The 23,969-nt window shown below is 35.4% G+C and overlaps 1 protein-coding gene and 1 non-coding gene across 3 annotated transcripts in view; both read right to left on the bottom strand.

The window, feature by feature from the left end:
- The window catches only part of TMTC2 (transmembrane O-mannosyltransferase targeting cadherins 2), a 412,004-nt gene that overhangs the window by 171,973 nt on the left and 216,062 nt on the right, over positions 1–23,969 (bottom strand). For both annotated transcript variants that reach the window (XM_042947264.1, XM_042947265.1), the window contains exon 4: positions 17,868–17,982. In XM_042947264.1, the coding sequence (XP_042803198.1) occupies positions 17,868–17,982 (115 nt within the window). The remainder of the gene's footprint in view (positions 1–17,867; positions 17,983–23,969) is intronic.
- On the bottom strand, positions 22,204–22,349 carry LOC122225787. Its single transcript, XR_006205366.1, has one exon. It is a non-coding gene; the product is annotated as a U12 minor spliceosomal RNA (small nuclear RNA).

Below are 23,969 nucleotides of genomic sequence, written 5' to 3'. Positions count from 1 at the left end.
AGATAAAATCATGAATGAAAATGGAATGATTACAACCAATCCCTCAGAGATACAAACAATTATCAGGGAATACTATGAAAAATTATATGCCAGCAAATTGGACAACCTGGAAGAAATGGACAAATTTCTAAACACCCACACTCTTCCAAAACTCAATCAGGAGGAAATAGAAAGCTTGAACAGACCCATAACCAGCGAAGAAATTGAATCGGTTATCAAAAATCTCCCAACAAATAAGAGTCCAGGACCAGATGGCTTCCCAGGGGAGTTCTACCAGACATTTAAAGCAGAGATAATACCTATCCTTCTCAAGCTATTCCAAGAAATAGAAAGGGAAGGAAAACTTCCAGACTCATTCTATGAAGCCAGTATTACTTTGATTCCTAAACCAGACAGAGACCCAGTAAAAAAAGAGAACTACAGGCCAATATCCCTGATGAATATGGATGCAAAAATTCTTAATAAGATACTAGCAAATCGAATTCAACAGCATATAAAAAGAATTATTCACCATGATCAAGTGGGATTCATTCCTGGGATGCAGGGCTGGTTCAACATTCGCAAATCGATCAACATGATACATCACATTAACAAAAAAAAAGAGAAGAACCATATGATCCTGTCAATCGATGCAGAAAAGGCCTTTGACAAAATCCAGCACCCTTTCTTAATAAAAACCCTTGAGAAAGTCGGGATAGAAGGAACATACTTAAAGATCATAAAGGCCATTTATGAAAAGCCCACAGCTAACATCATCCTCAACGGGGAAAAACTGAGAGCTTTTTCCCTGAGATCAGGAACACGACAGGGATGCCCACTGTCACCGCTGCTGTTTAATATAGTACTGGAAGTTCTAGCATCAGCAATCAGACAACAAAAGGAAATCAAAGGCATCAAAATTGGCAAAGATGAAGTCAAGCTTTCGCTTTTTGCAGATGACATGATATTATACATGGAAAATCCGATAGACTCCACCAAAAGTCTGCTAGAACTGATACATGAATTCAGCAAAGTTGCAGGATACAAAATCAATGTGCAGAAATCAGTTGCATTCTTATACACTAACAATGAAGCAACAGAAAGACAAATGAAGAAACTGATCCCATTCACAATTGCACCAAGAAGCATCAAATACCTAGGAATCAATCTAACCAAAGATGTAAAAGATCTGTATGCTGAAAACTATAGAAAGCTTATGCAGGTAATTGAAGAAGATATAAAGAAATGGAAAGACATTCCCTGCTCATGGATTGGAAGAATAAATATTGTCAAAATGTCAATACTACCCAAAGCTATCTACACATTCAATGCAATCCCAATCAAAATTGCACCAGCATTCTTCTCGAAACTAGAACAAGCAATCCTAAAATTCATATGGAACCACAAAAGGCCCCGAATAGCCAAAGTAATTTTGAAGAAGAAGACCAAAGCAGGAGGCATCACAATCCCAGACTTTAGCCTCTACTCCAAAGCTGTCATCATCAAGACAGCATGGTATTGGCATAAAAACAGACACATAGACCAATGGAATAGAATAGAAACCCCAGAACTAGACCCACAAACGTATGGCCAACTCATCTTTGACAAAGCAGGAAAGAACATCCAATGGAAAAAAGACAGTCTCTTTAACAAATGGTGCTGGGAGAACTGGACAGCAACATGCAGAAGGTTGAAACTAGACCACTTTCTCACACCATTCACAAAAATAAACTCAAAATGGATAAAGGACCTGAATGTGAGACAGGAAACCATCAAAACCTTAGAGGAGAAAGCAGGAAAAGACCTCTCTGACCTCAGCCGTAGCAATCTCTTACTCGGCACATCCCCAAAGGCAAGGGAATTAAAAGCAAAAGTGAATTACTGGGACCTTATGAAGATAAAAAGCTTCTGCACAGCAAAGGAAACAACCAACAAAACTAAAAGGCAACCAACGGAATGGGAAAAGATATTTGCAAATGACACATCGGACAAAGGGCTAGTATCCAAAATCTATAAAGAGCTCATCAAACTCCACACCCGAAAAACAAATAACCCAGTGAAGAAATGGGCAGAAAACATGAATAGACACTTCTCTAAAGAAGACATCCGGATGGCCAACAGGCACATGAAAAGATGTTCAACGTCGCTCCTTATCAGGGAAATACAAATCAAAACCACACTCAGATACCACCTCACGCCAGTCAGAGTGGCCAAAATGAAGAAATCAGGAGACTATAGATGCTGGAGAGGATGTGGAGAAACAGGAACCCTCTTGCACTGTTGGTGGGAATGCAAATTGGTGCAGCTGCTCTGGAAAGCAGTGTGGAGGTTCCTCAGAAAATTAAAAATAGACCTACCCTATGACCCAGCAATAGCACTGCTAGGAATTTATCCAAGGGATACAGGAGTACTGATGCATAGGGGCACCTGTACCCCAATGTTTATAGCGGCACTCTCAACAATAGCCAAATTATGGAAAGAGCCTAAATGTGCATCAACTGATGAATGGATAAAGAAATTGTGGTTTATATACACAATGGAATACTACGTGGCAATGAGAAAAAATGAAATATGGCCTTTTGTAGCAACATGGATGGAACTGGAGAGTGTGATGCTAAGTGAAATAAGCCATACAGAGAAAGACAGATACCATATGGTTTCACTCTTATGTGGATCCTGAGAAACATAACAGAAACCCATGGGGGAGGGGAAGGAAAAAAAAAAAAAAAAAGAGGTTAGAGTGGGAGAGAGCCAAAGCATTAGAGACTGTTAAAAACTGAGAACAAACTGAGGGTTGATGGGGGGTGGGAGGGAGGGCAGGGTGGGTGATGGGTATTGAGGAGGGCACCTTTTGGGATGAGCACTGGGTGTTGTATGGAAACCAATTTGACAGTAAATTCATTTATTAAAAAATAAAAAAAAAAAAAAAAAGAATTTAAGAACAGAAAAAAAAAAAAAAAGCCATGTATTAGTTGTTATGGTGAGATTTGGGAAGGGTACTTATTTTCCAACTCTGAAAATCCAAAAGGTATCAAGAAATTTTCCCAGGTAGTGTCACTTATGCTGAGACAGAAATAATATATAGTTTATCAGCCAGGTAAAAAGAATGGAAAGTAGGAGGTAAAGAAGTCAGAAGGGGAGAAACGGTGAAAAATGCTATATGGAAAAAGAAATAGTATGCAAGAAGCCTCTTAGCAAAACAAACAAACAAACAAACAAACAAACAAAAAACCATATATATATCTCAATTGATATATATATCAATCAATCACATATTTGGGAAAATCCAAGAAAGAACCTTCAACTAAAAATAAGATATATGATTACGCTAAAATAAGAAAAACTTGGAATCAGGCATATTTAGAAAAAAATAAAATGTAAATAATCAGAACAATCAATTTAAAATGTAATGAAGGGGAAAAATTTAATTCACATTAACAAAAATAAGTTTTAATAATATTAAGGAATATATATTATAAATATGTATATATATATATAGAAATATAAATTGGGAAGGCAGAAGTAAAACTTTTATTATTTGCAGATGACATGATACTATATATAGAAAATCATAAAGACTCCACCAAGAAACTATTAGATCTGATAAATGAATCCAATAAAGTTGTAGGATACACAATTAATATACATATATCTGTTGTATTTCTATACAACAATGAGTAGCAGAATACCATTTATAATTGCACTCAAAAGGTAAGATATCTAGAAATAAACTTAACAAAGTAGGTGAAAGATCTGTACTCCAAAAACTAGAAAACATTAATGAAAGAAAGCAAAGGTGACACCAACAAATGGAAAGATATTCCATGTTCATGGGTTGGAAGAATCAATACTGTTAAAAATGTCCATACAACCCAAAGCAACTTACACATTTAATGCAATTGCTATCAAAATGCCAACAACATTTTTCATAGAACTAGAACAGATAATCCTAAAATTTGTATGGAGCCACAAAAGACCCTGGATCAATATTGAAAAAGAAGAAGCTGGAGGTATCATGACCCCAGATTTCAAGATATATTAAAAGTTATAGTAATCAAACCAGTATGGTACTAGACAAAAATGGACGCACAGCTCACGGGAACAGAATGGAGTCCAGAAGTAAATCCACACTGCCATGAAGGCCAATCAATCTACAACAAAGAAGTCAAGACTATCTAACGGGAAAAAGTCTCCCACAAATGATGTTGGGAAAACTGGACAGCTACATGCGGAAGAATGAAACTGGAGCACTTTCTAATGCCATACACAAAAATAAACTCAAAATGGATTAAGGACCTAAATATGAGACCTGAAACCATAAAAGGCCTAGAAGAAAACACAGGCAGTAATTTCTTTTGACATCAACTGGAGAAACATTTTTCTAGCTACGTCTCCTATGGCAAGGGAAACATAAGTATTTTAAACTATTGAGACCATACCAAAATAAAAAGCTTTTGCACAGAAAAGGAAACCATGAACAAAACAAAAAGGTAACTGACTTAATGGGAGAAGATACTTACAAATGAAATATCTGATATGGGGCTAATGTCCAAAAGAGATAAAGAACTTATACAACTCAACAACAAAAATCCACAAATATTCCAAATAAAAAACAGGGAGAGGATCTGAATAGACACTGTTCCAAAGACATGCAAATGGCCAACAGACACATGAAAAGATGGTCAACATCACTCAAAACCACAATGAGATATTCCCTTGCACCTGTCAGATGTATAAAAATCAACAACACAAGAAATAACAACTGTTGGTGAGCATATGGAGAAAAAGGGGTCCTTGTATACTGTTGATGGGAATGCAAATTGGAGCAGCCACTGTGGGAAACAGTATGGACATGTCTCAAAAAATTAAAAATAGAATTACCATATGATGCAGTAATTCCACTATTGGGTATTTACCCAAAGAAAATGAAAACACTAATTCAAAAAGATATATGCACCCTTATGTTTACTGAGGCATTATAGCCAAGATATGGGTTCAACCCAAGTGCCACTAACAGATGAACAGATAAAGAAGATGTAGTACATAGATACAATGGAATATGACTCAGCCATAAAAAAGAATGAAATCTTGCCATATGCAACAACATGGATGGACCTGTTAAATAAAATAATTCAGGGAAACACAAATCCCATATGATTTCACTAATGCATGGAATTCAAGAACAAAACAAAGGAACAAACAAGTTGTTTTTTCAAAAAAGGAGACAAAAACAAACAAACAAAAAAACAAAAAGGAATTAAAAAAACCAAAAGGCCCTTAAATACAGACAAGGAACAGATTGTTGCCAGAGAGGAGGTGGGTATGGTAAAATAAAGGAGCAAAATAAAGTATAGAATGGGTGAAATGAAGGAGATTAAGAGTACACTTATCTCAATCAGACAATACAAAGAAATAAAAGGCATCCAAATCAGCCAGGAGGAGGTCAAACTTTCACTCTGCACAGATGACATGATACTCTATATGGAAAACCAAAAGATTCCACCAAAACACTGCTAGAATTGATTCATGAATTCAGCAAAGTTGCAGGATATAAAATCAACGCACAGAAATCAATTGCATTCCTATACACCAACAATGAAGCAACAGAAAGAGAAATCAAAGAATCGATCCCATTTACAATTGCACAAAAAACCATAAAATACCTACGAATAAATCTAACCAAAGAGGTGAAAAATCTATACACTGAAAACTATAGAAAGCTTATGAAAGAAATTGAAGAAGACACAAAAAAATGGAAAAAGATTCCATGCTCCTGGATAGGAAGAACAAATATTGTTAAAATGTCAATACTACCCAAAGCAATCAACATATTCAGAACAATCCCTATCAAAATAACACCAGCATTCTTCACAGAGCTAGAACAAATAATCCTAAAATTTGTATGGAACCAGAAAATACCCCGAATAGCCAAAGTGATCTTGAAAAAGAAAACCAAAGCAGGAAGCATCACAATCCCAGACTTCAAGCTATACTGCAAAATTGTAATCATCAAGACAGTATGGTACTGGCACAAGAACAGACACTCAGATCAATGGAACAGAATAGAGAACTCAGAAATGGACCGACAAACGTATGGCCAACTAATCTTTGACAAAGCAGAAAAGAATATCCAATGGAATAAAGACAGTCTCTTCAGCAAGTGGTGCTGGGAAAACTGAACAGTGATATGCAGAAGAATGAACCTGGACCACTTTCTTACACCATACACAAAAATAAACTCAAAATGGATGAATGGCCTCAATGTAAGACAGGAAGCCATCAAAATCCTCAAGGAGAAAGCAGGCAAAAACCTCTTTGATCTTGTCTGCAGCAACTTCTTACTCAACACATCTCCAGAGGCAAGGGAAACAAAAGCCAAAATAAACTACTGGGACCTCATCAAAATAAAAAGCTTCTGCACAGTGAAGGAAGCAATCAGCAAAACTAAAAGGCAACTGACAGAATGGGAGAAGATATTTGCAAATGACATATCAGATAAAGTGTTTGTACCCAAAATCTATAAAGAACTTATCAAACTCAACACCTGAAAAACAAATAATCCAGTGAAGAAATGGGCAAAAGACATGAATAGACACTTCCCCAAAGAAGACATCCAGATTGCCAACTGGCACATGAAAAAATGCTCAACATCACTCATAATCTGGGAAATACAAATCAAAACCATAATGAGATACTACCTTACACCTGTCAGAATGGCTAACATTAACAACTCAGGCAACAAATGTTGGCGAGGATGCGGAGAAAGAGGATCTCTTTTGCATTGTTGGTGGCAATGCAAGCTGGTGCGGCCACTCTGGAAAACAGTATGGAGGTTCCTCAAAAAACTAAAAATAGAACTACTCTACGACCCAGCAATTGCACTACTAGGCATTTATCCAAGGGATACAGGTGTGCTGTTTCGAAGGGACACATGCACCCCCTTGTTTATAGCAGCAATATCAACCATAGCCAAAGTATGGAAAGAGCCCAAATGTCCATCAATGGATGAATGGATAAAGAAGATGTGGTATATATACACAATGGAGTATTACTCGGCAATCAAAAAGAATGAAATCTTGCCATCTGCAACTACGGGAATGGAACTGGAGGGTATTATGCTAAGTGAAATTAGTCAGTCAGAGATAGACAAATATCATATGACTTCACTCATATGAGGACTTTAAGACACAAAACAGATGAATATAAGGGAAGGGAAACAAAAATAATATAATAACAGGGAGGGGGACAAAACAGAAGAGACTCATAAATATGGAGAACAAACTGAGGGTTACTGGAGGAGGTGTGGGAGGGGGGATGGGCTAAATGGGTAAGGAGCACTAAGGAATCTACTCTTGAAATCATTGTTGCACTATAGGCTAACTAATTTGGATATAAATTTTAAAAAATAAAAAAATAAAAAGTAAAATATAAAACAAAACAAAACAAAAAGAGTACACTTGATTTGAGGGGCACTGATAAATGTTTAATTGATTAATTAATGTTGAATTAATTAATGTTAATTGATTAACAGAATTGTTGAATCATTATATTGTACTCCTGAAACTAATATAACACTGTATGTTAACTATACTTGAATAATAAAAAAAAAAGAAGTAAACACATTTGCAGTATTAAGAAAAAAATTAAGAAAAAATCAACTTCAAATAACGGAGACCAATGTGAAAAAAAATATAGAATGTTAATAAAGGGAAAATTTTAAATTGTAATAAGTGTAGCAACATATGCATCTGGAAGGGAAACTTTAAAGTGTGACAATATTAGTCCTCCTCACTTTGATATATAGTCAGTGCATAACCAGTCAAAGCCCAACTGGACTCACTTTATTTACTTATTATTTATTTATTCATTTATTTACTTAAGAGAGAGAGAGAGTGCACACAGAGGAGGGACCAAGGGAGAGAGAATTCCAAGGAGACTCCCTGAGCTAGATGCGGGGCTAGATCTTATGACCCTGAGACCATGATCTGAGCTCAAGAGTCAGATGCTCAACCAACTGAGCTACACAACCACCCCGCTACTCGACTTCTAATGCAATTTAACAAGGCTATGATCACATCCACATTAAACAAAAAATACACAAGAATAATCAAGAAGTGTTAGAATATGAAAAACAAGAATGGGACATCTGCCTCTTAAAATATGAAATTTAGTATAAGTTACAGCAAATAAAAGTTTGTTTTTGCTGTGGGTTGCCACAAGACCCAAATAAAGTCCACAACAATGATTCTAGGTTGTCACAGGAATTTAGTTTACGTGAAAACTCCTAAGTTATTAGGGTGATATTAATATTCATTAGAAAAAAAATATGCCTTAATACAAAAATAGTATGTCCTGGGTAGACGAAGGACCCCCCCCCAAAAAAAAAAACCCACAAAAATAATTCTAAATATATTTTAAAAATATACGATTTTTGAATATTAGCCTGTGAATGGTCTTCATAGAGACATATGTATACATGTACATATGTATGTGTATATATGCAAATGTGTATAAATTCACGTTATGTACAATAAACACTATAAGAAAAGTTAAAAGACAAGTAAAAACTAGGAGAAAATCATTTGCAAAACTGATTTTTGTGTATATGCATATAAGTGCATGGGGGCATGTTATTTTAAACCCCGCAAAACAAGAAAAAAATGTCACTTATAAAACCAGTTAAGAAATATGAACAATTAGCTCCTAGTAAAATTACAAAGAACCAATAAAAAAAATTGTTTACCTCCATCTGTTAATTAGAGAGATGAAGAATGAAGCAGCATAGTTTTTAAACCATCCTATTGGATATGCCAGTAAAAACTATGCAGTGTAAACCAAAATGGAGAGGGTCGTGCACATTTTGACACATCTGCACACACACAAATTTGAAAATCAGTGGTGACACATATATGCAGGAGAAAAGTATTAAAATATGTATGCATAACTGCATGTATAAATGCACGTATACATACTTGTGAAAATCTGAGGAGATATATCGTAGGGTAGGCAAAAGGGGGTTAAGAAATGCGATAATTAGGGGCGCCTGGATGGCTCAGTCGGTTAGGCTTCCAACTCTTGTTTTTGACTCAGGTCATGGTCTCACAGTTCGTGAGTTCGGGCCCTGCATCAGGCTGCATGCTGGCAGTGGGGAGTCTGCTTGGGATTCTCTCTCTATACTTTCTCTCTGCCCCTCCCCCACTCACGTGCTCTTTCTCCATCTCTCAAAAATAAATAAATAAACTTAAAAAAAAAAAGAAATGCAATAATTAGAAACTTTTATGTTTTACTCTATTTTCTTCAGTACTATTTCAGTGTTTTACAACAAGATTATATTTGTGTATTGATTGGTGAAAATTATCAATTAAAACAAAGTATGTAATAAGTGGTAGGCCTTGCTTTTGCCATGAGAACAAGTAGGTACTGGTAGTCTGTCCCACCTCATTGCAGAAATCAGTCAAGAGCCAAATGAATTGTGTATCCAGAGTCCTAGTGTCCTCAAACCAATGGAATTTTACCAAAAAATCTCTCAATTACATTTACTTCACACATGACAAGCACCTCCAGGCACTCCTGATTGATAGTGTCTCCTGAATTCTCTATTTTAGGAGACCAGCCTGCTTACCTAGTATCCCCGGGACACCTCCCTCCATCCTTAACACACACACACACCCACACACATCCATGGAACTTGGCAGGAAACCCTGTCCTGAACTCTAGCCATTTGGCCAAAGCTTCCTTTCCCCTTATTTCCACCAGTCTTCATTCCCTGGGCTTCTCATACCTTGTTGGGCCATGGAGCTTAAGAATGGCTTAGCTCCATGTCAAATAGTCACATCACTTCTATTTTATAATCTCTGATTCTTCTTACCTCTCAAGGGTCCTCAAAACCTGCCCCTAAATGAACAAATGAACATCTCACTAGAAGCAGACCTGTGACAACTCTGTACCCACATTTCCCTCACTGCTATAGCCTCTTAAATTACTTCCTCCTAAAGGTTCTTTACAGTGTGAGATACATAAACCCACTTAAATTCTATGCAAAGATTTGGCTTCATCAAGAAGTCTTTTACTTGATCTGCTCCTCCATGAAAAACTACTGTCTGGTCTCTCTCAAACTGAAGCTTTCAATAGGCAGTTGTTATTGGTTGAATTATGTCTCTCCCCCCCCCCAAAAAAAAAATGTATGTTGAAGTCCTAACCTCCAACACCTCAGAATATGACCTTATTTAGAGACAGGGACACTGCAGATGTAACTTGTTAATTTAACAGGTTTGGGCCCCCAATCCAATATGACTGGTAACCTTACTAGAGAGTGCACAGGGAGAAGGTCATGTGATGACAAACACAGACTAGAGTTCTGCAGATGCAAGCCAAGAAACTCCCAAGCATGCCAGCAAGCCATAAGAGAGAAGTAAGGAAGGACTCCCCTACAGGTTTCAGGGAGAAATCGTCCTGTGGATACCTTGATTTCAGACTGCTAGCCTCCAGAACTGTGATAAAATCAATTTCTATTGTTTTTAGCTACCCAGTTTGTGGTGCTTTGTTATAGCAGCCCTAAGAAACTAATACACAATGGGACACCTGGGTGGCTCAGTCGGTTGAGCGTCTGACTTTGGCTCAGGTCATGATATCCCGGTTTGTGAGTTTGAGCCCCATGTCGGGCTCTGTGCTGACAGCTCAGAGCCTGGAGCCTGCTTCAGATTCTGTGTCTCCCTCCCTCTTTCTCTGTGCCTCCTGCACTCATGCTCTGTCTCTGTCTCTGTCTGTCTGTCTGTCTGTCTCTTTCAATAATATAATAAATAAATGTTTAAAAATTTGTTTTAAATAAAAAAAGAAACTAATACAGAAACCAATTGAATGTAAATGTGTTTGCTTCTGAAACTGCAAGAAAATGCAACTCCAGACATCTAATTCAAGAAGGTTCCTTGTAACCTGGAATCATTTCATGATAATGATTAAAAAACACTTATACAATTCCAAGAATGTGATTATCTAATACCCATTACTAATCTTATCACATATTGATAAACAGAATCTTCCTTGCTCTGATATTGATTTCATAATTCATTTATAAAGTCAACAAGTACAATTAGAACTGTGTAAGAAGAGATACAATGATCAATAAGAAATTGCCACTGTTTCAAGAAACTGAATGTAAATGGAAATGACTGCTGTACTTTAATATTAAATATGGTGTTGCTATTAACTTTAGACCAATATTCTTTATATAATAGAAGTATGTCTTTATTCCTAGTTTATTATAAGTCTGACTATTTATAAGTCTGTTTATTATTTATGAAACAAATGTTGACCAAAAACCTTCCTGGAATTTCTAGAGATGATCATAATTTTTTCCTCTTCTGAATTTTTAAATTGAAAGAGTATAATAATTGAATTGTAATATGGAACATGCCATTATAAATCTTAGAATAAACCTCACCTGATAGCGATGTTTTAATCTTTAATATGCTACTACATTCACTCTATTAATTTTAGGGTATGTCTACATTTATATTCATAAGTATAACTGGTAGTCCTGTTATTTTGTTGTTTGTTTGCTTTTGGTGTGTGGGTTTGTTTTTTGTTTTTTGGGGGGTTTTGATGTTTGCTGTTGTTATTATTTTCATTATTCTCCTTTGTTTTTTGGTGTTAAATATAGTCAGACCTTTTGCCATCAGTTTATATAGCTTCACAAAAATAAATGAGAAGTGTAACTGGTACAAGAAATAACTTCATTGATTGAAGATTTGATAGTACACATTTGTCAAATGACTTAACTTTGTTCCTTTGGAGAAAACTCTTTCATATGGCTTTTAAAATTTTTTAAGGTTTTTGATTCCAATTGCCTACTTCTTGGGTTAATATTGATCATTTATATTTTCGCAAAAAAGCATTCATGTCACTAATATTTTCATATATATATATATATATATATATATATATATATATATATATATATATATAACTAATGTTTTGTTGTTTTAAGCTTCCATACATCTGGTTGTAGCCTCTTTCTCATTCTCTTTTATATACTTGAGGTTTTCAATTTGGTCATATACTACGCTTGCCCAAAACTGTTGATCTTTTAAAGAACATTCTCTTACAGTTACTCATTACTTCCCAATGTTTCACCATAGTCTACTTCATTAACATTTTCTTTTTATTTCCTTAAATTATTTTATTGCTCCTCTCCTGGCTTCTCATATTAGATGATTACTTAGGTTCTTACAACATAGAATAAAACTGACAACTAGCTTATGGTGGCAAAATCTATTATCCACAGAAACGATCCCCTCTGTTATGTAAGATAATCAAGAATTGATTAAACCACATTAAATTTATTATCTGCACCCTGAAATTTAATACCTAATGAAATATTCAATGTTCTATTGAATTACTTGTTTAAATATCATTTGGAACAGACTGCTAGGGCAAATCTATAACAACAATGAAAGAACAATGAGTATTTTTCAGGATAGAAATCAATTTTATTTCAGAGACAGTGAGTAGTGCTGCTAGAAGGTTGAAAGTCGACTATATATTTATAAAATTTGACAGTATAAATCATTGAGCAATGGTCTATCTGCTTTATCCCTGAAATTTATTATACATGAAAAGAGAAACCAACATCATAATACAGATCTGTTACACTGGTCTTAAAATTACTTGTGTGAAGTAATGGATTTTAATAAATACAGCAATATGAATAAAAGGCTGAATATAAGGCTATGCTTTCAATGCACCACATCTGTCACTCTTAAGAGTAGAATGGGGGTCTGGTGAAACGGGTGAAGGGGGTCAAAAGGTACAAACTTCTGCTTATAAAATATATTTGTCATGGGGATCCATTGTACAGCATGGTCACTATAGCTAATAACAATGTGTTACATATTTGAAAGTTGCGAAGAGAAATTTTCTAAGTAGAAGCTCTCATCACAAGAAAAAAAAAGTGTAACTATGTTTAGTGACAGCTAACTAGTCTTATTTGCTAAGTAGAAGCTCTCATCACAAGACAAAAAAAAAATTGTGAACATGTTTAGTGACAGCTAACTAGTCTTATTTGCTAAGTAGAAGCTCTCATCACAAGACAAAAAAAAAAATTGTGAACATGTTTAGTGACAGCTAACTAGTCTTATTTGCTAAGTAGAAGCTCTCATCACAAGACAAAAAAAAAATTGTGAACATGTTTAGTGACAGCTAACTAGTCTTATTGTGGTGATTGGCTCAATACATACACATATTGAATCATGAGGTACACCTGAAACTAATGTTATATTTCAATTACATCTCAATTTTTTAAAGTAGAATTATGTACTGTTTCAAATTTCACATTATATGCTTATTATCTGTAAGCATGGATTGAAGTGATATCAAAACCTTATAATTAATGGATTTAGGCAATTTAAAACAATTTCTGCAGTACTTTCTTCTTGAAAGCAACTTTTAGCTCAGTTGTGCGAACTCATGATCCTTCTAACAAAATTCTACAGTAAAAGTACAGTAAACTTAGTAACTGTCATTAAAAAATAATAATAACTGATACTCTCTATTAGATGTAATTACAGTTGTGTAGGGGTGCCTGGGTGGCTCAGTCGGTTAGGCGTCCGACTTCAGCTCAGGTCATGATCTTATGATTTGTGGGTTCGAGCCCCACGTTGGGTTCTGTGCTGACAGCTCAGAGCCTGGAGCCTGCTTTGGATTCTGTGTCTCCCTGAATCTCTGCCCCTCCCCTGCTTGCGCTCTGTCTCTGTCTCTCTGTCTCTCTCTCTTAAACATTAAAAAAAAATTTTTTTAAAGACGTAATTACAAGTATTTTATTTATATATGTAAAAGTAGTTAGAATTAAGTTTTTTCTTCTAGGTTTAAAAGAAATATACTGAGGTTATTTTTTTTTCCCCACATCCTTGGTTTATCTCTGCCAGCTTGAGAAGAAATACTATGACTGCATGGGTATAGAGTCAGAACATCTTAAGTTCAAATACTGGCTTTTCTTTTATTTGTGTAACCAACACAAATTACCTGAGTTTCATTTTCTTCATTTTGTAGGCCTCATTTGAAGACAAGCTGTTATAACATATGTAAAGAACTAAGAGTGCTTGGCACATAGAAGTAATTCAGGTAATTATTAACAGAGAAAAAAATTAAAATTATTCCATAATTTTATAAATAGGCAATTGAACTTTATACATGCACCTCTCAGATATAACTTGATATTAATGCTACAGAAAAACATCCTCAAAGTTTTAAAATATTTTAATGCAATGTTCCCTAAACTTCAGATATAACCACCTATCATTTGTATTATTACTTACTTGATGTTTTTCCAAATCATCTTTTCTTCCTTCTATCCCCACCTAGAACATTTAGATGAGCTAGTTATATCTTTAAACTATAAACAGAAACATAAAATTATAGGGATTAAAGATTATCTCTGACCTCCTAGAATCATCTTGTATCTGGCCAGTGGTGGTGGACCTCACTTTGGTAATCAGTGTTCTGAAGTTACATAATAATGTATGTCTAGAGATCATTTTCCTAATAAAAATTCCTAACACCATGCAGTTTTTTCAGTAGTTTCCACAGCAGGTAGATTTATAAACATTGAAGATGTTAAAAAGAAGAAAGAAAGAAAGAAAGAAAGAAAGAAAGAAAGAAAGAAAGAAAGAAAGAAAGAAAGAAGAAAAGAAAAAAAAAAGAAAAAAATAAATAAATCTAGGTTACTGATTAAAAGTTAAGTACAGGACCTAACAGGAGCTTACATGATTCCCAAAAGCTTCTAAAATTAATTAATAAAAATGGGCATTTCGTGCCAACGATATACTAGGTCCATTATTTCAGGCTTTGGTCATAAACATCTTTAAGAGATATAACTGTAACTGAGGATATGAAATGTACTAATAACTGCTACTACCACGAAGGAGTGATATTAGGTTACGTTAACTGATAAAACTGAGCAAAGCACATTTCTTTTCTTTCAAAACTGAAACAGAACAAGAAGAAATTTCTGTATATCAGAGAAAATTACGGAATAAAAACAGCATATATACCTTAAAAGAAAAACTGTATTGTCAAATAGTCTCTAAATGGTCCATGAGAAAACTTGGCTTTTTTCAAAACTATGTAAATAAACAGAAAAAACAAAACCAAAAACAAAAGTTTGCTCATAAGGACATATAATACCAGACACATTTATAATATTACAGGTGGTAAGATATTTACCTTGGTGCATTTTATTAATGACTGATCAAAAATCAATGGGTAGCTCAGTCAGTTAAGTGTCCTACTCGTGGTTTTGGCTCAGGTCATGATCTCACGATTTGTGAGATTAAGCCCCACATCAGGCTCTGAGCTGACATTGTGGAGCCTGATTGGGATTCTCTCTTTCCCTCTCTCTCTGCCCCTCCCCCACTTGCACTCTCTCTCAAAATAAATTTAAAAGTTTTTTAAATAAAAAAATAAAAATAAATCAATGAAGAATTCACTTCTTTTGAAATATAGTTATTTAGTATCAGAATTCTATCAAACACATGGACTTTATAATCCAATATTTTATAATGATTGGTAACATTTCTTATGGAATTTAAGCCTCCCCATTTGACCTAACAGTTAAGTGTAGTTTAAAAAACCTGCCATATTAATAAAAAATATTTTGGAACTATATATGGCATTTATGCTACATCTCACTTATAAATAAGGGGGGAAAAAAACGTTTTGTTAATAACCACTTTTCCAGCAAGGATTTTTCATTTGGATTTGGGAGGTCTATCCATTCCGTAACAGTTCAAATATACAGCCACAGAGGAAGTTACAAGATGCAGGTTTTAAGTTACATGTAAAGGGTATTTGTCTAATTGAATAAATTTCTCTTCTCAGCAAAGAGTAAGCCTAGATAGATACACTTCCTTCTTCTTTCAAGCCATGCCAGATACCGCCAGGAGGTAGGTAACCTGAAACTACTGGCTGTAGGTTCTTTAAGAAAAAGAAAGACAAGCTCAGTGAAGAGGTTCTGGTTGTTCAGTTTACTCTGTCCTCTGAAAATCTGTGGGGAATGGGCACGAGAAGAAAACTAGTCCCTTATTACAAGACAAGGGGTCCCTGTGACAAAGTTACTTTCAGATGCAAAAAAAAAAAAAAAAAAAAAAAAACAAACCCAAAAAACATTGGTATACATGTATTAAACTGATAAGGTTCTTTTTTCATGAAATAAAAATACTGCTAATCACTAATAAAGTAATATCACATAATTTAGATGAGGTGGACATGGGGAAAGCCTTTGTAGGCGTATCTAGGTATACTCATTCAAGTAAAAAAAAAAAGATGGAAATACGTATTTCATGAAAAATTACAGTAATATACAGGGTGAAGCAAGAAACAGTAGAAAGCAAGTATCAGGGAGAGTACAAACTGGAGAGGGTGTGCCCCATCTAAATGCATTCCAGGTAAAAACAGAAAACTGAACACTATTCACGTCAACACAAAACACATGCTAACCTAATTTAGACCATAGGCCAGGAGGCTGAGATCCTGGTGTTAAAGTCTGGGAGTTTGAATACAAGGTAAATGTAGGAACAGGAAGTTAAACCGAGCTCACCTTGTCTACTTTTTCTTAAAAATCTAGATTTTTTTTTGTTTATTTTTATTCATTTTCTATTTTTTCTGTCTGTTCACTTAGATTTAGCCAGTACAAAAGATTTAGATATAACCAGAATACAAACACATATTAAAAATTAAGTTGCCAAGTTAGTTTGATACTATCAGTATTACTTCATCCATTGAAGATAAGCAGTAGACATCTTACTATGTCTGGTCCCTTCCTACAGGGACTTGGTCCTCCTCCCAACCATTCTAACCATGGAGGCCCTGCCAAAAGAGGTGTGCTACTGCCCCTGCCACTCTGCCCCATGGTTCACTCAAGAGAGGACACACGACCCCAGAAGGGTCACTCAAAGATCTCTACCAGGATTAACAGAGACACCAAGGCAACCCCTCCTGAGATTGAAAAGGGTCATGACATTATGTCTATAAAGGTGTACAAGTTGTCTTTGCAACTGACAGAGCCCCACAGGGAGAGGCATGAACCCAAAGGAAACTGGATACAGAAAATGGAGACAAATTTCTGAAAGGTAAAGCACCTGGATCTAATTGTGCCTACGTTTAATCAACTCCAGAAATTTTCAATTATAGGAATTAATAAATTCTCTTTTGTGTTTAAGCAAATTTAGACCAAGTTTCTATTACTTGCAAACACAAACGTGTCATAAATGTAAGAGACAAAGAAGATATTTGGGTTTTGCATATATCCATTAATATCTTACTGCATCCTCTTTCCAGGGAAAAACAGCAAATTTTTCCCCAAGGGATTTTTCTAACCTGACATAGACAGATACTCTGACTTAATTACCAGTACCTTTGCAGGGGGAGGGCTGTTAAACCACATTTTCTTATTTGACAACTCCCCAGATTTACTACACGTTCTATACATACTTTGACACAGACAATTCTTTGATAATAATGAAAATATTGATTATATGAAGTATCACACATAGCAACCTTATTTCCTGATCCCAACTAAGTGTTAATGGAACAAACTTCAAACAAACAAAACTGAAAGCATTTAAACCAATTTTTAGGTTATATATGAAGTACCACAGTACTTCAAGAAAATTCAACCATACTACATCAATAGACACGAATATTTGGGCCAATGCATAGGCCCAAAACAAAGAAATCACAAATACTAAGCACCTACTAGTCTCACAGGCATGATTAATGAAAAGACTGTTTCAGAAAAACAGCTATCATCATTTCCATTTCCAGCAGTTAAATCAATAGTCTCTCACCACAGGTTTCAAAGATGAAGCAAACCAGAGAAAGTAATGCATACTCACAAATTATAAAGCATGTCAGCCATGTTGCTACGGTAGTACAAAGCATTTCTATAGGCGCTTTCAGCTTCAGAAATTTTGCTCTGACTCTTCAGAACATTTCCAAGGTTACCCCATGCTGCCAAGAAGAGAAAGAAGTATTCAGGCTGAGCGTCAATCCAATTATACATGACATAATATCAGGGCGTCAGGAAGTACCACAGGGAGAGAAAACCTCCATAAAGCATTCTTAAGAAGGAGAAATTTATTTCCTTTATAATCCAACATTTCATCAAACCAGGAGATTAAATACAATCGAAGTCTTAAAAAAATTAAAGTAATTATTATGTCTCAAAGCTGATATACATATGCAGTTCATCATAAGGCCAAGAACAATGTTATCTTAAGATCATCTACAAAGACTTCAGGCTCTTTCAAATTTCAGTAGGGGTCTGCATGGCCTGAAATTATTGTAAACTTACTGAACCAGAACTATAAGAAATCATCTTAAAATAAATAAAGATTTCCATTCAAATACGATAAAACTGAAAAATGACATAAGAGAACAGCATATAAAGCAAGATAACTAAGATCAAAGCTATAAAGAGGCTTAATCATCAGAAACATGACACTTCTTAAAACAGTTAAACATATATGGTTTATTCAGATATAATGTTCTTTTATATGCTCCTTGTTAATAAATTTATTTGTAGGAAAGCCAGTGTCTCAGTATTTTCACACATAATACTTTTTTTTTTAATTTTTTTTTTTAACGTTTATTTATTTTTGAGACAGAGAGAGACAGAACATGAACGGGGGAGGGTCAGAGAGAGGGAGACACAGAATCTGAAACAGGCTCCAGGCTCTGAGCCGTCAGCACAGAGCCCGACGCGGGGCTCGAACTCACGGACCACGAGATCATGACCTGAGCCGAAGTCGGCCGCCCAACCGACTGAGCCACCCAGGCACCCCTCACACATAATACTTTTAAAAAAAATCTGTGTTTTGGGATGCCTGGGTGGTTCAGTTGGTTAAGCGTCTGACTTCTGGTTCCGGCTCAGGTCATGATCTCACAGTTTTGTGAGTATGAGCCCCGCATCAGGCTCTGTGCTGGCAGCACGGAGCCCTGCTTGGGATTTTGTTCTCTCTCTCTCTGCCTCTGTCCTGCTCATGCTGTCTCGGTCTCAAAATAAAGAAGTACACTTTAAAAAAATAAAAAATAAAAAAATATGTGTTTTCTGTATGCTTTTTCTTTTTCACCCCAAGTAATCATGATGTTTCAACATTCAAAAGACCAAACCTACACTATTAACAACTGTCCGTACAGTCTGCAGACTTAGGACTCAAGACTGGATGCTTCTGCTGCCTTTCTTCTTTACCGAAAGGAGAGGCGGTATTGAGTCCTAAAACCAGAGTCCTTCCCAGGCAGAGGGCAGGGATGAGAAGGCTTTTGTGTATCGAGAATATACTTATTTGGATAATTACTGACTTTATCTGAAGAATGAAAGGGGTTTGGCAGTATCAATTTTTAATGAATAAAAAAGTGTAGAATCTTTTAGTAATGAAGTTGCCTGTGTGCCCTGCTAATTTAACACTGTGCCTTAATTTACTCGTCTGTAAAACAGTTAAAATAATTAGTATTTCATGGGTCTTGTGATAAGGATTAAAGGTGTTAAGACACGTGGCAAACACAACAAATATTTGCTATTATCATTAATATTATTGTGATCGGTGCTCTTTTGCAATTTACCATGTCAAGCATTGCTTATAGAAACAATGTCAAATATAATGCATTATATGCCATTATGTTATCTACAGAGAATAATAATCTTCTATATTTGGAAAGTCATATAACTCCTTTTTCCTCTGATGGAAAACAGAGGGAAAGCACAGCACTTACAATTACTCATCACTTAATAATGTCACATACCACACCACACCCTTGAAATGGATCGTCTCACTGAGCTCTCAACACCGACCTATACATAAATACCCCATCTACTCTGTGAGTGAGGAAACAGACTCAGAGACACTAAAGAACTTGCAAAGTTAAAACAAAAGCATTAGAGCAGGAATTCCAATCCAAGAGTGGTGGCTTCCAAACTTTTTCCACCATTCACCTAAGATTTTCATACCACATTTCATCTTTCACTGCAAACCAACTTTCACACACTACAAATCAGACCTTGGCATTATGAATCCATGAAAAATTGAATCCCTAAGCTGAAAGATAAAACTTAGTTTTAAAATATTGTCGAATTAGTTTATAATAGTGACAGTTTATAATATTGAATTAGTTTATAAGTTTATAATATTGTCAAATTACTTTATAATATCCAATAATATAATATTGGAATAAAATTCCAATACTAAGTTCAGTAACAGGAAATATAAAGTAGCAGGAAAAGCATATAGTAAAGTAAGTTATAATTATCTTCAAACTTAATAGGTATAATGTCACATGTATTTTATATCCAGTCCTGCTTCTCCCACCATCACCATTACCAAATTAATAAAGTATGGATCTATGGAAACTTCTAATAGCCAGGTTGTTTTCAACCCACTTCACTTCTCTCAAAGTTCTGCTTTGATTGTGGCATTAGTGAATGAAAGTATATTTACATTGCAATCACTCCACAGAAATGCCTCCAAGTATTAATTTAAGCATCAGGAAAGCACCATCATAATACTATCTCATCCAACCCATACTCTTGGAACACAGATGCTGAACAAAAAACCAATAGCAAAGAACTGATTTGAATATTTTAAGGCATTTTTTTTCAGGAACTTACATCTCAATTAAATAATAAACTAACAAGTGTTTCTCTTTTTAATAGTCAACAGACATAGAGTTATGCTCAGAATATGTTTACTGAGTTGGTCATTTATTCATTTATGTACGTATCTAATTATTAAACAAATATTTGCTAGCACCCAGTCGGTGCCCGGAACTTTATTAGGGGCTGGGTGCACAGACCCATACATACATACAAGTTCTCACCCACGTGGAGTTTATGTTTGAAGTGGCTTATGTGAAGAAGCTTATGTGAAGAGGAGTGGGGAAGGAGGACCACACCAGAGAATAAATGGGTTAACTTCAGATAATGCTAAGTGCTACAAACAAAATAAAACAAAGCTAGGTAGACTGAATGAGGCCAATTTATACAGATATCTTAGGCACGGGGAAATGTATGTGATATCTAAGGACTAAAAGATAAGGAGCTCAGCCTTACAAAGATTGGTGATGCCAGATAAGGGGAATAGTAAAAGCAAAGGATCCAGGGTGGCTTCCACTGGGACAGGCAGCAAAAGAGATGGTTATTTCAAAGTGAGAATACAACTCAGAATTAAAAACCACCAGCAAGGTTATCTGTGGCAAAGCCACAATGTAATACCATGTTTCTTGTTCTTTGTCCAGATGGAAGCCTCTCACATCTTTATGATTCAGTCATTGCCCTAGGTGACTGGGACAAGAAAAAGAAAATTCCCAAATTAAGCATATACTTGTATTTATTTTTTTTTAATTTTTTTTAACGTTTATTTATTTTTGAGACAGAGAGAGACAGAGCACGAACAGGGGAGGGGCAGAGAGAGAGGGAGACACAGAATCTGAAACAGGCTCCAGGCTCTGAGCTGTCAGCACAGAGCCCAACGCGGGGCTCGAACTCACGGACCGTGAGATCATGACCTGAGCCGAAGTCGGACGCTTAACCGACCAAGCCACCCAGGCACCTCAAGCATATACTTTTAAAACAATTTTACCTACTTATGGAACAAAGAGGAATGAAGGAAAAAAGTGGGGGAGGGGGAGGGTAGACTTTGATGTCCTGAACTCATCAGACTCTCACCACCAGGCTGTTTTTTTCTATTATATATTACACATTCTTACAGAATACCAACTTGAGACAAGATTACTTTCAATCCATGATGAGACAAAGCAAGATTACTTCATAATTTTACTAAACAGAAAAAAGAAAAAGGCCAGTGTACAACCCAAGAAACACCAAAAACATCCCTCTCTCTTCCTAAATGAATGGCCTCTTTATCCAGTCACAGAATTGATTCAGCATCCAATCTAGAGAACACCCTGCTTCTTTAGACGCTCTCCCAAATCACCCAACCAATATTCAAATTCTATGACACAACCTCAGGATGCCCATGATGTGGTGTTCCCTCAGTGCAAGTAGTAATTAAGCCAAATTCCTCACTACCACTGTGTTCCTGATGGTCTTAGGCTGAAAGGCATCACACTCAAATATGAAAACAATTTCTTTTCAAAATCCGCCCCCCCCCTTTTTTTTTTCCCTCAAGCTCATTTATTACCTGCATACCAGTCTCCTCTTTCAGTGTTAAAGAAGAATGGGCAGATCACCACTACCTGGCTTCCTGCAAAGTGGGCAGGTCACCTTAGGGCAAACTACCAGCTCAAATATTTGTCTCAAATTAGCAGTGAGCATTCGGGTGTCCCCCAAATCATTATTTTCCTTACTCATAAGTTTAAGGCATCAAAATCCCTTTTTTCTTAAATAACCGTTCTTCAGTACTGTGTTTACCAAAATACATTTTAGGTTTTGGGTGTTTGTTTGTTTGTTTTTTGGTGTAAAAACTGCTGTCACTATTTCCACACATTCAAATTTAAATATGATTAATTATTGCATCACTGCTACAAAAACTCAATGCTGGGGCGCCTGGGCGGCTCAGTCGGTTGAGTGTCCAATTTCGGCTTAGGTCATGATCTCATGGTTTGTGAGTTTGAGTCCTGCATTGGCTTCTGTGCTGACAGCTGGGAGCCTGGAGCCTGCTTCGGATTCCATGTCTCCCTATCTCTCTCTGCCCCTCCCCTGCTCACACTCCATCTCTGTCTGTCAAAAACAAATAAACGTTAAAAAAAAATTAAAGAAAAAAACCCTCAATGCTAACATAAAGATCACTTCTAAATATATAAAACTATCTTATAGAATATGACCTAAAATTTAAAAATTCCACTGGGGTCAACTAAATAGTAATTCTTTTCATAAAAGTGATCATTTATCGTATTTCAATAAAAATTTTTAAAAAATCAATGAATTAAAAAAAACATTTAAAATTTAGCTATCACAGATATGGTTTAGAAGAAAACACATTGAAGTGAACTATAAAAAGTATATTTTAGGAGGGCTAACGTCATGATTTCACAGCTATATAATTATCCTAAAGACTTAATCAGAGTAGCCATGGTTTTTTTCTTGTTGTTGTTTTTTTTTTTTACTTAAATTTGATCATATCAACCAAGTCAACTTTTTTTTTATATCAGATCAATTTTTAAATGTAGCTAGTCTGAGTAATTGAAACTACCCAAACTATCCAAACTTGAAAAATATGGAGAAATATTCTAAGGCTCATGGGTAGGACAATTTAACATGATTAATATAACAATTAACATTAATTTTCCCAAAATTAATCTATAAATTCTAAGTAACTTCAATCAATATTTTTGCATTGTTTATTAGTATACTCAGAAAATGTATTCTAACCACAATCTAGGAGAAATATAAAACTTGAGTTTTATACCATATTTATCATATGCAAAGGTAAATTCCAGATAGCTTTAAAAGTTAAATGTGAAAAGATAAAGCTAACAAGGATATGTAAGAAAATATCTTGTGGGAGGAAAAGAGATTTCTTAGAAAGACCTTCAAATATAACTCAAAAGGTTTAAAAAATGATGAATTTGAGTATCTCAAAATTAAAGACTTCTAATTATTGAGGGATAACAGGGGCAAAGTTAAACATGCATTAATACATTAGGATAAGATATTTCAAACATTTAAATAAAAAGAAGAAAAAACTAACAAAGCAACCAGAAAAAGATAAATCCAACAGAGAGGGGAAAAAAATGGGCAAAGGAAATGAACATAAATTAAAATAAAATAAGTAAGTTAAAGCATTTTAACTAATATCCAAATTCCTTAGCAATCCAGAGAAACATAAATGAGAACAATGAGATTTGAGACTGGCAATATTTAGAAAACCGGATAAAACCAAGTACTAGTGGGATTGTGGGGGAAGGCCCAGTGTACTATCTGGTGGCAGTGTAAGCCTGAGACAGCCATCCTGTTGGGCCATTTGACAGAACTCAGTCAAATC

This window comes from Panthera leo, chromosome B4 (genome assembly GCF_018350215.1).
Source record: "Panthera leo isolate Ple1 chromosome B4, P.leo_Ple1_pat1.1, whole genome shotgun sequence".
In the NCBI taxonomy this organism is placed as follows: Eukaryota; Metazoa; Chordata; class Mammalia; order Carnivora; family Felidae; genus Panthera; species Panthera leo.
Note: the sequence above shows the minus strand (reverse complement) of the source record. Positions and strands in the feature narration are given on the sequence as shown.